Raw genomic sequence first — 14,210 nt, forward strand, 5'->3', positions numbered from 1 at the left:
CGTTACATGAGCAAATGCGAAAAAAACTAAACACCAATTTTGAGGACAACAATCTTTATTTAAAGAACAAATTCTCCAAAACGAAAGTACTTTCCTTAGAAGTTTGTTTACGAAACCAAACTGAGTATTTGACAAGTGAAAAATTCACTAAAGCTTCTGTAAACTAACTTGTTCAGCTAAAAGAATCAAAACATGAGCAGCAAAACCATTTCACAGTGTTGAATCATCTTGAAACCATCTCCTTTAAAGAAGTGGTCAAGTCTACAAACATGATATGTACTAATACAACGGTTGCCTACTGATGTTGCTGATTGTTGTTCGGTGGAGGGCCTGGAGGTAAAGGCGGCTGCTGCTGCTGCTGCACAAAGTTATGTGGTTCAATCGTATCAGGATATTTTGCATTTTTGTTTAGAAATCTTGCTTATTTATATATCTATCAATTTTTATTTATATATCTATCAATCTATGTATATGAAACCTTAAAGGGTATACTAAATAACCGAAGTATAGTGTTTAGACGGGACCTGTTGGAAAGGGTTGTTGTAGCCTGGCATCATTTGTGGACGGTTGAAACCACCACGTCCTTGAGGATACATTTGGGGTCCACCACTGCTTGGTGGTCCTTGAAATACTCCTGAAGGAGCACCCATAAAATGACTTTGCGACATCTGAGGATTCATGCCACCTTGCATTCCCTACTCCAACAACAAGTGAAGAATTAAAATCTCGTTCTACACGGTAAAATGATTTTACACAAATATCACTAAGGACATAAAACAAAGACGAATCCAACTCATGATACCATTGATCCAGGCATCTGATGAGACATAGGCATTGAGGAAGGTGGCATGTGACCGTGAGGAGGCATTTGCATAGGCCGGGGAAGATGATGAGGGTGCAATGGCATATGGGCTGATGGTGGTAGCTGATGGTGAGGCATATTAGGCATTGGAGGCATTTGCTGGGGATGGCCTTGGTGGTGTTGTTGTTGCTGATACCCTTGCTGCTGGCCACTTCCAAGAAGTGATGGGTGCGGACCAGGTGGCAGCGGAGGAGCTCCCACTGCCATTGAACCTGGAAGAGGCTGTTTATGTTCCCCTTGAGAGGATGCATCAAATGGCATTGCTATTCCGATTCCTGGGATGGTCCCCTCGTTCCGTGTCAGCCCAGGCACAAATGCTCCAGGAATTGGCGATGCCTCAGATGGTTGGAAATTATCAGGCTGGCGATTACCAAAACCTTGTTCATTATAGCCTAGTACAAATGATTGTAATTAGTACACACAAATCAGTGAATTACAGCTTCAATTCCTCTTTCAAACCAGTCATTATAGCATAGGACTGACCCTGCCAGGGCCCGACCAGTTAAGCCTATCCCAACATCTTTACTACTCATATGAACAAGGACATAGTATCCTTTCCATTAAGATGCCTACTAAAAAAATCAGATACTAATAGCCTAGAAAAAAACCTTGGTTCTGCATAGGAAGGACATCTCGGGGATTATCTGCAGGCCTGTTTCTGCACCAAAACTTGGTTGTGTGATCATTGCTACCACTGCAGATATTAAGGTAAGAAATCAATATCTGAAGCATTATTTAACCAAAAGCATAGCTACCACAAAATATCATAAAATGAAACTGTAAGAAAGTCTTAGAACCATATTATCGTAATTGCTACCTGCAAAGAAGATATCCAATAGGATGCCATGCAAGATCCCAAACACTGTTATCATGAGCATTTGGGATTTCAATCTGTGGGTTTTCATGCCTGGGAATTAAGAAAGTATTTCAAAATTAGGCACACCTCGGACAAAATCCACAAAAATAAAGGTACGGTAAGATGCTACTAGTATGTAAAAGCGTCGATATGAAATGTAGACAAGAAACACTGTTGTAAGTGATTTTAGCAATAGCAGTATGAACTAATAAATAAGACAGCATATTGCTGCACAACAGTACGTACCCCACAACCCAATGACAAATGGATCCGTCAGAGCTCCCACTGACAAAATATTCCTCATGGAAGGGATGCCACGCCAAAGCTTCATAAGAGTTCAACAACTTGTAATTACAAAAAGTTGCAAATAAGAAATGTCGAAGAATCAAATTGAGAACTCTCATCCATTGGATAATGAGAAAAGTCTGGTGTATTGATCCCCATAAGTAAAGCATGGGTACAATAATAATCATTTGAAGGCATATACTTTAGAGTCCTAGACAATGTACAGAAAAGTAATTTTATGCAGGAAGTTTCTCTGCTTTCCCGTGTTTGAAGACATGTACATTACAGAATTTAAAAGCTTACATGTTACGTCTTTCGTGTGCCCACGAAAGGATTCAAGCTCCTTCATAGTCCTTATATCATACAGCTGCAGGTGACATGCATAGGTGTCAAACAAATGCTTCCATGACGGACAGAAAAAAATATCGTTTACATATTAATAGACCCGAAATAAAGTGAGCCTTACCTTGATTATCTGATCTTTCGAGGCCGTTAAAAGCCAATTGCCATTTTGGTTCCACTTCACACTAAGCACTATGTTTTTGTGACCATGACTGCAGAAGTGAGAATAGGCCATCAAATTTGTCAAAGCTCTGAACATGAAATTTTAATAAAATATATATTACATTATGTACCACTTACAATGAGCAAAGCTCTCTCGCAGTTCTAGTATCCCAGAGTTTGACAAGTTGGTCTTTTCCACCTGACAACACAGATTGAAACGATTAATACTCAGCTAGAGAGAGAAGCACTGAAATATATAACTTTTTTATTGCATTATTCAAAATAGAAGTCTATATAATAATGTACCAGAAACTAGTAGGGACTTTGTCGGGTGCCAGTCAACGCTCTTGACATCCCAACCATGGCCTGCCTGAGTTCAAAATATAAAGAACCCTTTGGTCACGTCAAAAATTCTCAGATGTTACAAATATGAAGAAAACTGAGAATACATGCCGTCAAAAGGATAGAAAAATTCTTATATGCACCAATATGGAGCCTGCAAACTAACTAACTTTACATAGCGTAACATTGAACCGAATCTCAATATCTTCTTTTTCTACGTAGCCTAAGGGTCCAATTCTAGTAACATACAACACCTCCCACGGCCTTCTAAATTCAAGTTTGACTAGCAAGAAGTTAACTATCTGCCACCAATCTGTTCAAATCACATTACCGGTTAATGAGCTTTCTTCTTGGAACTTGGCAAAATCCCAGACTTTAACAGTCGTATCATCAGAACACGAGCAGAACTTCAAAGCTGTTTTACAAAAACTGAGTGATACACATTGTTAATTTTAATAAGATTCATTTAATGCAATTTAACATATCAAACTTTTTTTTACCTTAAATCGCGAACTGATTCCTTGTGAGCAGTTTTGTTGGCTTTCACATTGTTCATATTGTTCTGCCAATACCTGATACATAAGAAACAATTAATCCTAAAGTGACAGCAAAATCTAAATGTCAATCATAAAATTCTGAGCTTCTCATTTACATCTACACACAAGTTAGGGACTGAAAGAAAAAAATACGTTTTTGGGTCTCGATCATCATCCCTATAGCGCCATAACCTTATATAGGTTGAACATGTGTAGTGACAGCAAAATCTAAATGTTAGTCATAGAATTCTGAGCTTCTCCTTTACATCTACACACAAGTTAGGGACTGAAAGGAAGAAAAAAAATACTTTTTTGCGTCTTCATTACCATCATCAGGAAACCTATAGAGCCATAACCTTATATAGGTTGAGTGACAGCAAAATCTAAATGTTAATCATATAATTCTGAGCTTCTCATTTACCATCTACACACAAGTTAGGGACTGAAAGAAAAAAAAAATTACTTTATTGTGCCTCCATCATCACCAGAAACCATATAATTGTCATTGTGGCTCCATACCATCGACCTTATAGGTTGATCATGTGCCTGGTAATGACAGCAGATTTTAAAAGTCAACACCAGGAGCAGCGGCTATAAAAAAATCAAAACAGAAGTTCTATCTGAGAAACTAACCTGAAGAATCATTTCAAAATTAAAAGATTGCCCATTCCAAAGAGTAAACTCCCCACTTTGGGAGCCCGTGATAAGACGCCTTCCTGAAGGTGTCCACTAAATACAAGAAACCCAATCAACAATGATCGCATTATGTCGAACTTAACAGAGGTAAAAAAAAAGATGGCATTAAGTCGAACTTAACAGAAGTTAAAAAAAAAAAAGGATCGCATTAAGTCGAACATAATAGTGTTAAGAAAACATGGCAAATAGAGAAAAATAGAAAACACCAAGCTGTTAAAGGGATATACCAATACACGGTTGATTGAACAACGATTCTTGTTTAAAGATGTGTGAACAAACTTTGCAGCAAAACTTGTTGAAGGATTATCTGAATACGCAACAGTGGGAAGCATCTGAAACATTGATATAAAAGTTAAATCATTAAAATACTGGAAAAAATAAAGAGAATGATACTGAGATTAAAAATCTTATAGCATAACCAAGAAAAGCAAAGAAATCTAACATCAACTGCTGCAGCTGGGGTTGCTTGCAAAAAGGTCCTATCCCTTGAGTCTCGCTGCCATGTTCGAGCCTGAACAAAAAAACATATAAGGAGTAAACAAAGTCTGTACTTTTAGTTCTACATTAACCCACATATCCTAGTTGCATTCCATAAAAGACTATGCTATCTAATGACTCTTGAGTTAAAAGAGACTGGAGAATTCAATTAGGGAGGGATGAGGATATGAGTGCAGAGATAAAGACGAAAACTTTACAGAAAACAAGAGAAATATAATCAATCTAACGAAGAAGTAGAATACAATTACCTGAATGTATTTCACAACGGTGCTGGTGTAATCAACAGCTCTTCTCTGAGTATGCTTTCTCATACGTTTCGCCCCAAAACTGTCATGTGCTGCAGCGACATCAAACCAAGAGAAATCAGATCTCATAAGTAATTCACAAATCGAAAATAACAAAAACAAAAAAAGGTCGAGTCTTTAAAGTGCTAAGTTACGGTCAAAGGAATTGTTTGGGGCAGATGAGTGGTGGTAGTCGTGATTAATGTTAGTGGAAGAAGCTGATGACTGCCGCATCATAGGCTGTGGCGGCATCTGTGAACCCCTGTGCATATCGCTGCCGGGGATATGTCCCCCTAGCTGTTGATTTTGTATTGGTGGGAGCTGTTGCATCGATTCACCGTACATAATTTGTAAAGATTAGGGTTTTTTTCTTCTCGGCAAAGCCAAACCCCTCGAATTTAGGGTTCAAAGCCTTTGGCCCTTGAGAAGTGTATCGGTACGCCGGTCTGTTCTAAACTAGCGATAAGATTAATTAAGAAGTCGATTAGTTTACCTTTTTTTTTTTTTTAGGCTTTATATATGTTGCAATTTTCTTTTAGTAAAAATTTTAAAAAACCTTTTTGAAAACAAAAAAATGTAAAACTTCAATAATTTTTAGTTTTTTTTTTTAATATACGACAAATATACATTTTGCGTATGTATGATTCAGTTATCAGTTTTCATTTAGAAATTTAAAAGTTAGCATTCGTACTTTAGTAGTTGTACTAATAAGATCATTGTTGTGTTGTGTCACTACTGATCATTTAAATCTTGATATAGCGTAAATGTGTTGAATTGTAAATGAAAACACATATAATTACTCATGTATTCATAGTGGAGCCGGAGCAGATTGTAACACTTCACCCGAAAATTGTATCGGTTCGTGATGCATTGACGTGGCTTCGCAGATTGGTTTTTTTGCGTTTGAAGCCATTCAACTAAAAACCACCCACTCGATGCTCTTTTACTCTCATACCGTATTCCAAGAAAGTGTAGGATTGCTGCTTGGGTCATGTAACAACCATCTATCATGATACAATATATCTTCGATCGATGCTATTTGAAATATTGACCAAATACGATTGGATGATATGATTGAAAGCAGAATAGGAAAACTTGTAACTTTGGAACTTTTGTACTCCCTCCGTTTCAAAATATAGAATGTTTTAAACAAAGCACGCAGATTAAAAAGTCTTTACTTTTAACAAGTTCAACCAATCAGAAACAATACTGCATAATATAAAATACTAAACTAATCTAAAAGTTGAATTGAAATTTGAAAACATCCTATATTATGAAACAATAAACTTCTCCAAAACATCTTATATTTTAAAACGGAGGGAGTATTATTCAGGTCAAAGGTTTACAATGCTGCTAACAGCTTATTTATACAAGTTTCATAAATCCTAGAGTATTTTGACAGTTGTCAAAATCCAATTACACATTTGGCATCTATGGCTGTGAATTGGTTAGATGTCTCTTTCATTGGTTTGCAACTTGATCTCTATATTGCTGCTTTATCCGTATTGTCGAGACACGAGGCTAAGGCCTTTGCTTCTTTGGTTTTGTCTCGACATTATGCAGTCTTAACTGCTTCCTCTGCTGCCCCAATTTTGTCTTGAATTGAAGCTTCCCTTTCATCTGAAAACTGTGACGTAGCCATTGCAGAGTGTGTAAGAGTCGACCGTTGTATTATGCTGGGCTTAACGGGCTTTCCTTCTTTCAACATTTGGCCCGTTTGATTGCTTTGCGAACCGGCATCGTTTTGTGCTGTTGTAGGAGGTGTAGAAAGCAAATACTCTGCTTCGGTTGGAGGCTTTAGTCTGGTATTGCTATCAATGATGACCTTGTAATAATAACCTTCGATTATAACACACTTCAGTAATGGTTCAGTCCATGGTTAGTGCGGATTTTAGCAGGTCTTACATGGTTTTTATTTATTTATAATAGTACATATATAGTCAAAGACTCAAATCCTCTAGAGTCTTGAACCTGTATGATTTTAGGTTTGTACCTTTTCAGCTTCTAGCATGTTTTTTGCGAGAATGAGCAAAACATAGCATAATCTATAACTAGAAGTCTAGAAGACGTGGGATATGATATAAAACCCTTAACGTCAAATATCACAAGACTTCCAGCCTTCAGCCCTAAGTCAAAAGATATATGACAGCCTGAAGATTTGTGACACCCCGGTTTCAGAGACTCGCGAAGAGGTTTAAAAGAATTGATTTGACCACCTATGTCACCAAAGTGCACTTATCTTTTCGGTCAAAGGTCTTGAGATAACTCCAGAGTTAAGCGTGCTTGAGCTGGAGTAGTCTCAGGATGGATGACCTTTCGGGAAGTGACTGTCGGAACTGTGCGAGTGAGAAAAAAACACAGGAAAAGATCATGTGGTGATTTGTAGGGATGGTTACAAGTCTTTTAAGCCTCCCGGACGTAGCAAACCGACCGTCAGATATAGATGGGCTCACGAACCTAGTGAGAGGACGTGAAACCTATTAAAGAAGGTGGGCCCATGGACTGCGATTAGAGATGGGGCCCACTGCGATTATACTTACAAGATTATAGTGTAAAGTCAAAGTGAAAGATTTACTCATATACAACGGATATGATTGGTAACATAGCCAAAGCTGTACAGAAAAGCTATAAACTGAAACTGTAAACTGTTAAGAATAGTGCAAATCTGTAAAAAAAAAGCTGTATACGAAAACTGTACAAAAAAGCTGAGAGTAAAGCTTTTAATAAAGTGTTTGTGATTTGTAAAAATTCGAAGTTGTACCACTTGTAATACTTTGTTTATGTTCACCAATCAGTACCAACAAATAAAAGCATTCCATGGATATAATTTTGTACAATGCGTCGACCCCTAGCCGACTGCAGAGTCTATAATTTGACGGCTTTAGTGGTGTACAAGACGGAACAGGAGCTCACTGGTGGACTGAGCTTGTTGTGTTTTCATGTTATTAATCAACTTTCACCCGACTATAAAGTTAAAGAAATGCTTAAACGTCATCATGGTTGACTACCAAAATTTGGAAATAAAATAAATGTTTCCTGATTTTAGGCGCCAAATAAATGGCACGATCCAAGGGCCATTAACGCAGTTTATACCTTTCCTTAAACCAAATTATTTCCTTAAGTAATCAAAATCAACGGCTCAAAATCCATCTGTATTCCACTCTCGGTCATCTAACGGTTTCAAGCTTCAGAGCGCATATTAAGGAGCGTTACACCTGATTTCTATCTAGTGCGACCCTATTTTTCGTGAAGGGCAATAAAAAGACTCGCCTCTTCGCCACACAAAACGCAAATTCTCTCTTCGTTTTCTTCGCGACAAGTAAGGGCGAAGAATCTCGCTCCCTCTGTTTCGCATTGCCATCGATTTTTTTCTTAGATAATTTTTGGTTACTCTCTCCCTTTAAATCTTCTTCTTCCTCTCTGTTTCTTCATTTGATTTTTATTGATCTGTTTTTCACAGTCTATTATCAAAGAAGGTAAAAAATGATATAGTGTGTCTCGTGTTGTATCGACGATCCGATGGTTTCCATGCGTAGTTCTTGATTTAGTTTGAACGTAGATCGCATGTTGAGTGTGAATGTTTCGATACAATAGAAGATAGATCTGCTTGTGGAAATGATTTGGCTCTGTTGCTTATATCCCCACCATTTTGTTACTAATGTATGGATCTATCGTGCGGACCACGTTGACGGTTATATATATGATCATATTAGATTGATGTTGTTACTTACTACTAGATTTCATTTAGAGCTCTTTCGTTCAAAGCGGAGCCGTGTTTTTAAGTTTTCCCATCAAGCCTTGTTATTGGTGTTCTTGCTGCAGTTTACAGAATAATCCATGTCTTATAGTTTCACTAATGTTTGTTTACTCTTTTTGTAGAGGTCAAAATGGTTGAAAAGACTCAGCACACCACGATTCTTCAAAAGGCTTCTTCTGACCAATTCTTGCGTTCTACTGTTTCTCACGATGTTCAGGGTTATGCTTCTGCTTTTCAGAGCCCTGCTACGTACCAAAGGCGAGCATCATACGGAAACTACTCGAATGCTGTATTTCAGAATCCTCTTGTGGCCGCATCTCGGATTGCTACTACTACTTCTCCTGTGTTTGTCCAAGCTCCAGGAGAGAAAGGGTTCACTAACTTTGCTATTGATTTCCTGATGGGTGGTGTTTCTGCTGCTGTATCTAAGACCGCTGCTGCTCCCATTGAGCGTGTCAAGCTTTTGATTCAAAACCAGGATGAGATGCTCAAGGCTGGCAGGCTCTCTCAGCCTTATAAGGGTATTGGTGAATGTTTCGGCAGGACAATTAAGGATGAGGGTTTTGGTTCTTTGTGGAGAGGAAACACAGCTAATGTTATCCGTTACTTCCCCACTCAGGTTGGTTAAGTTTCACTTCTTTGCTTTTAAAAAACGTCCAGTTCGATTACTGATCTATATCTCTCACTTGCTAGGCCTTGAACTTTGCGTTTAAAGATTACTTCAAGAGGCTTTTCAACTTCAAGAAAGACAGGGATGGCTACTGGAAGTGGTTTGCTGGTAACTTGGCATCTGGAGGTGCTGCTGGTGCCTCATCCCTTCTCTTTGTGTACTCTCTTGACTATGCACGTACCCGTCTTGCCAATGACTCTAAGTCTGCCAAGAAGGGAGGTGAAAGGCAGTTCAATGGTCTTGTTGATGTCTACAAGAAGACCCTCAGGTCGGATGGTATTGCTGGACTTTACCGTGGATTCAACATCTCCTGTGCTGGTATTATTGTCTACCGTGGTCTCTACTTTGGACTGTACGACTCTGTGAAGCCTGTTCTCCTCACCGGAGACATGCAGGTTCGTTTGAGCTCTATTCTCTTAAGTAACATCTTAAGAAATAAGGGATCGTGTCTTGTTTGATTCTAATGTTGATATATCTCTTTTCTTGGTGGATATTTCAGGACAGCTTCTTCGCTAGTTTTGCTCTTGGATGGCTCATCACCAATGGTGCGGGTCTTGCATCCTACCCGATTGACACTGTCCGAAGAAGAATGATGATGACATCAGGTGAAGCAGTAAAGTACAAGAGTTCGATGGATGCCTTCCAACAGATCCTGAAGAACGAAGGAGCCAAGTCACTGTTCAAGGGTGCTGGTGCCAACATCCTGCGTGCCATTGCAGGTGCTGGTGTGCTTGCTGGCTACGACAAGCTGCAGTTAATCGTCTTCGGCAAGAAGTACGGTTCTGGAGGTGCCTAAGTACTAAATCCCCACAGTCACTATAAAGCCTCGGCTTTCTTTTCTTCTCTTATTCTTGCAGTTTCAGACTTAATGAAACAAAAAAGATATTGATGAAACATTTTCCCGTTAAATTAGAGAGGAGCAAGGGGAAATTTATCTTTCGGCTATAAGTTTTTTTTTGTTATATTAAATAAAATTTTGTTTGGGAGGGAGACTTAACTCCTTCGAACCAAAATACGATGTTACCGTTATGTAGCTTACTAGTGCGTATTCGTTGTTCTCGTGAACACTATTGATAGAGAGGTAGAAAAAAACGCCGAAGTAAGGCAAATCAGCGTTATTGAATAAACAAACTGGAAAAGAGAAATGTAAGACGTGGGAGTTACCCATAACGAAAAGTTCATTCAACCAACTCAAAAATGTCTCAGTAAGGTATACTTTTGAGTGGCTTGCGCGTAAAACTGACAGCTATGATCAGATTCTCGGGAGCTCAATAGCGAGGAGCACGTTTACAAAAGAAAGAAAAACCTCAAAATATGAAGATTAAAGTAGATACAGGTCTCGTAAAAAAATCAAAACAAAGTGAACGTCGAAAAACCAAAATTACACGCAAGTTGTATTGGCCATCTGTTAGTCATATTTGCTAATCCTTACAATTTGTATGTTACAAGCTGTCAAGCCATGTGACCAATAACCGTAATTTGGGGATATTCTCAACGACCACTACACTAACACAACCATTCGTACAAGTACATAAATGAATCCAACGACAGTAAATTCCCAAATAGTTTTGGCACTAATAAGTAAGAGTGTTTAATTCGTTGGCAAATCAGAGATTCAACGTAATCAAGTTCCAAAAACGTGTTATGCACACACTAGCACTTCCTGAAGAACCTCTTTTGTTTGGTTTTTGTAATTTTCCTCTCTATAAATTAGTATTATTGCAAAGCCATCGGTATAATTCTATTGGCACGATCCTCCTAACACACACATTTGTCAAATCAGATTTGTGGACATGTGTTTATTAATTCGTTAATGACGCATCGTTAGTCTTTAGTCAACCCCACTTCGCATTAATTATTACTCCTCCTCCGCATCTCTTATTCTTCTCCGGCGACACTCCTAATTCCTTCTCCTCGAAGAATCTGTAAGCTTTCAAAATTCTTAATTTTTTATTTGTGGGTTTCTCCTTCTTCAGATCTTTTAACTTTTCTGTAATCCCAAACTCTCTCCCCCTTATAACTGATCTCTTGATTGGGTCAAAATTGATTAGATTTGATCGGTTGATTCTCATAAAGTTGACACATTTTTTACGGCTTGGTTTCTCAATTTTGCAAAGTTGCATCAGCTTAGGCTCGTCACGATTCGTTTTTTTTTAAAAGTCATCACCTTTGGTTGCAGGAATGAATTTGTGAGCTTCACTGCTATGAATCTATGCTGCTAAGCTTGAAGGCAGTAGTATAGTGGAAATCTGTTTTGTAATTTTAGTGGTTTTTGATTTGAGAATAAACAAATGGGGAAAGCGTCGGGCTTGCTTCTGTGTTTGTTGGGTTTTGGGTTCTTTGTTGTGACATATAATCTTCTGACACTTATAGTTCACAATAGATCTGGTGTGAGTAATTCATATGGGAGTCCACTTGTTGATGATCCTGTTGTTCAGATGCCTCTTAACATTAGAAAGGCCAAGACTTCTCCAGCACCTTTTCATGTTGCTCTTACGGCCACTGATGCACCTTATAATAAGTGGCAGTGTCGTATTATGTATTATTGGTATCAGCAGAAGAAAGCTCTTCCTGGCTCTGATATGGGAGGCTTCACCCGCATTTTGCACTCTGGTAATTCCGATAACTTGATGGATGAAATACCCACTTTTGTTGTTGATCCTCTTCCCCCAGGTCTTGATCGGGTATGGCTTTTGATTTATTCCCTTTTCCTCCACTTGGCCTTAGTTTTGTTGATGGTTTATCACTGAATCACTCTTTTTTTTTTTGTGATTATGTATGTAGGGGTATGTTGTCTTGAATAGACCTTGGGCATTCGTGCAATGGCTTGAAAGAGCTACCATCAAGGAAGAGTAAGTCCTGTCGCCTTCTTTTTCAACAAAACACATTCTAATGTTTGCTAAAGTCTCATGCTTTTTAATGTTTGTGCAGCTATGTGCTCATGGCAGAGCCTGATCATATATTTGTTAACCCTTTACCCAATTTGGCTGTTGGAGGATTCCCAGCAGCGTTTCCGTTTTTCTATATTACTCCTGAAAAGTACGAAAACATTGTCAGAAAGTATTATCCAGTGGGGATGGGCCCGGTAACAAATATCGATCCCATTGGAAACTCTCCTGTTATTATAAGCAAGGTGAGATTATATGTGCTAAAATCATTCTATGTGGTTATATCTGTCTCACTTCTTGGAATTAAAGATCTCTAGATGAGTATGTTGTTTCTCCTGTTTATGCTTAAAACTTGATGTTGACATGCATTTACTTTCTTATGCAGGAATCACTTGAAAAGATCGCTCCTACATGGATGAATATCTCACTGACAATGAAAAACGATCCAGAAACGGATAAGGCATTTGGATGGGTGTTGGAAATGTTAGCACTGAAAACCAAATCTTTATTCATAAATTGGCTCTCCACCTTTTGAATCCCATTGTTGTTAAGTGACATCTTTATCTTCTCTTTTTCTGCTTGATAAGGTACGGTTATGCAATTGCCTCTGCTCTGCATGGGGTGCGGCACATACTTCGGAAGGATTTCATGCTTCAGGTAGGAATCGGCCTTTTGCTGATTACTGCACTGGTTTTGGTTTCCATGTCGAAGTCATATTGTTGTTACTTTGTTTTGTGAAAGTTACAAAAGTCTTTTCTTTTCTTAGTATTCTTATGTGATCTCACCGTATCTTTCAGCCTCCGTGGGATTTGTCTACCAAGGGGAAGTTTATTATCCATTACACTTATGGATGCGATTACAACATGAAGGTGATTTCTGTTTGACATTTCTTGGAAGATAAATTTGAAAACAGACTTACATCTTGATCAGTCAATTGTTTTAAGTATTCTCACATTATTGATGAAACCTTTTGGTCATTCGTTTTTGCTTCGTTTATTTAAGTTTTCTTTACTAGATTCTTGTGAAACTACTAAGTTTGTTTGTCTACAACACTATGCAATGCCTTTAACTTATAGGACGTTTCAATGATCCGCCCTCAGAACTCCGTGATAGAGTATGTATTTCAGTTTCATATGTATTATAAGCTAACTACATTACCTGACTGTTAAATATAGGGGGAGCTGACATATGGCAAAATAGGAGAGTGGCGATTCGATAAGAGATCACATTTGCGGGGTCCTCCTCCGAGGAACATGTCCATGCCGCCTCGCGGTGTTCCAGAAAGTGTGGTATGTTATATATTTGCCACTTTAATCTGATCCTATGCAGTAAGGTCCATACAAACATAGCTCATAGGGGAACTTATTCACATCATGTCCATTGGTTTAGTGGAAGCCGAGACTATATTAGGAACTTCATCATACACAAAGGCTTAATTAAGTTTGTTGTAATTTGTCAATTTGCTATTTTTTTTACTTCCCGGGCAGATGATATGCATAAGTCTGTTAATATATCTTTAGGAATCACGGTTTGTACTTGTGGTCAATTGTTGACAACAAGTGTGAGAGCGAGAAGCCTAATTGTGTGTTTGTGGTGGGTGCAGGTGACTCTTGTGAAGATGGTGAATGAAGCTACTTCGAATATTCCAAATTGGGACACTCTCTAACTTTCACATTCACAAAACAGAAAACTATAGGGACGAATCCATACATCAATATTTTTGCCAACAGAGATTGTCTTTTCTCATTTTACTTCCTTTATACATGTTCTTGTCTTTATTTATGAACTCGAGTAGTAAAAATTATGAAATTCTTGGTTTCAGACAACACACATGCTCCAATGATCTCTAGTTAGAGAGTAAAACATTTTGGGTTCTAGTTACTGATTACAAAAATTAACAGTGGATAATGTTGTCTGTTCTTCAGAACCAGTCTAAAGGACAAAATGAGTTCAATTAGACGGAGGTAATAGTTCCGTCTATTAAACCTATGAATTTTTACATTTAATAAATTATATAATAATAGTAATAAGA

At 38.1% G+C, this 14,210-nt stretch overlaps 3 protein-coding genes across 6 annotated transcripts; 2 read left to right on the forward strand and 1 right to left on the reverse strand.

The window, feature by feature from the left end:
• Positions 1-37: 37 nt before the first annotated feature.
• Positions 38-5,354, reverse strand: LOC104769566 (flowering time control protein FY). 2 transcript variants are annotated; one of them, XM_010493803.3, is made up of 18 exons: positions 5,019-5,354; positions 4,828-4,916; positions 4,524-4,592; positions 4,309-4,413; positions 4,019-4,114; positions 3,849-3,931; positions 3,350-3,421; positions 3,181-3,278; positions 2,814-2,873; positions 2,646-2,706; positions 2,470-2,557; positions 2,307-2,370; positions 1,965-2,043; positions 1,680-1,769; positions 1,471-1,556; positions 803-1,254; positions 525-695; positions 38-355 (listed from the first exon to the last, which is right to left on the reverse strand). In XM_010493803.3, the coding sequence occupies exons 1-18, from the start codon at positions 5,206-5,208 to the stop codon at positions 296-298; spliced, it is 2,013 nt and encodes a 670-aa protein (XP_010492105.1). In that variant the 5' UTR covers positions 5,209-5,354; the 3' UTR covers positions 38-295. The 2 variants fall into 2 exon arrangements, with proteins under 2 accessions (XP_010492105.1, XP_010492104.1); XM_010493802.3 differs by having other exon boundaries at positions 38-358.
• A 2,746-nt stretch (positions 5,355-8,100) lies between these two features.
• LOC104769567 (ADP/ATP translocase 2, mitochondrial) lies at positions 8,101-10,303 on the forward strand. Of its 3 annotated transcripts, none has more exons than XM_019242134.2 (4): positions 8,101-8,182; positions 8,743-9,239; positions 9,314-9,685; positions 9,790-10,303. In XM_019242134.2, exons 2-4 carry the CDS (start codon positions 8,751-8,753, stop codon positions 10,084-10,086), a joined length of 1,158 nt encoding a protein of 385 aa, XP_019097679.1. In that variant the 5' UTR covers positions 8,101-8,182; positions 8,743-8,750; the 3' UTR covers positions 10,087-10,303. The 3 variants fall into 3 exon arrangements, with proteins under 3 accessions (XP_019097679.1, XP_087359649.1, XP_010492107.1); XM_087503523.1 differs by having other exon boundaries at positions 8,131-8,249; XM_010493805.3 differs by having other exon boundaries at positions 8,147-8,339.
• A 544-nt stretch (positions 10,304-10,847) lies between these two features.
• Positions 10,848-14,004, forward strand: LOC104769568 (hydroxyproline O-arabinosyltransferase 3). Its single transcript, XM_010493808.3, has 9 exons — positions 10,848-11,215; positions 11,470-11,974; positions 12,075-12,142; positions 12,222-12,423; positions 12,564-12,661; positions 12,766-12,835; positions 12,976-13,047; positions 13,354-13,467; positions 13,782-14,004. Exons 2-9 carry the CDS (start codon positions 11,582-11,584, stop codon positions 13,842-13,844), a joined length of 1,080 nt encoding a protein of 359 aa, XP_010492110.1. The 5' UTR covers positions 10,848-11,215; positions 11,470-11,581; the 3' UTR covers positions 13,845-14,004.
• Positions 14,005-14,210: the final 206 nt, after the last annotated feature.

The sequence above is a fragment of the Camelina sativa genome, chromosome 20, assembly GCF_030686135.1.
Source record: "Camelina sativa cultivar CO46 ecotype springtype chromosome 20, ASM3068613v1".
In the NCBI taxonomy this organism is placed as follows: domain Eukaryota; kingdom Viridiplantae; phylum Streptophyta; class Magnoliopsida; order Brassicales; family Brassicaceae; genus Camelina; species Camelina sativa.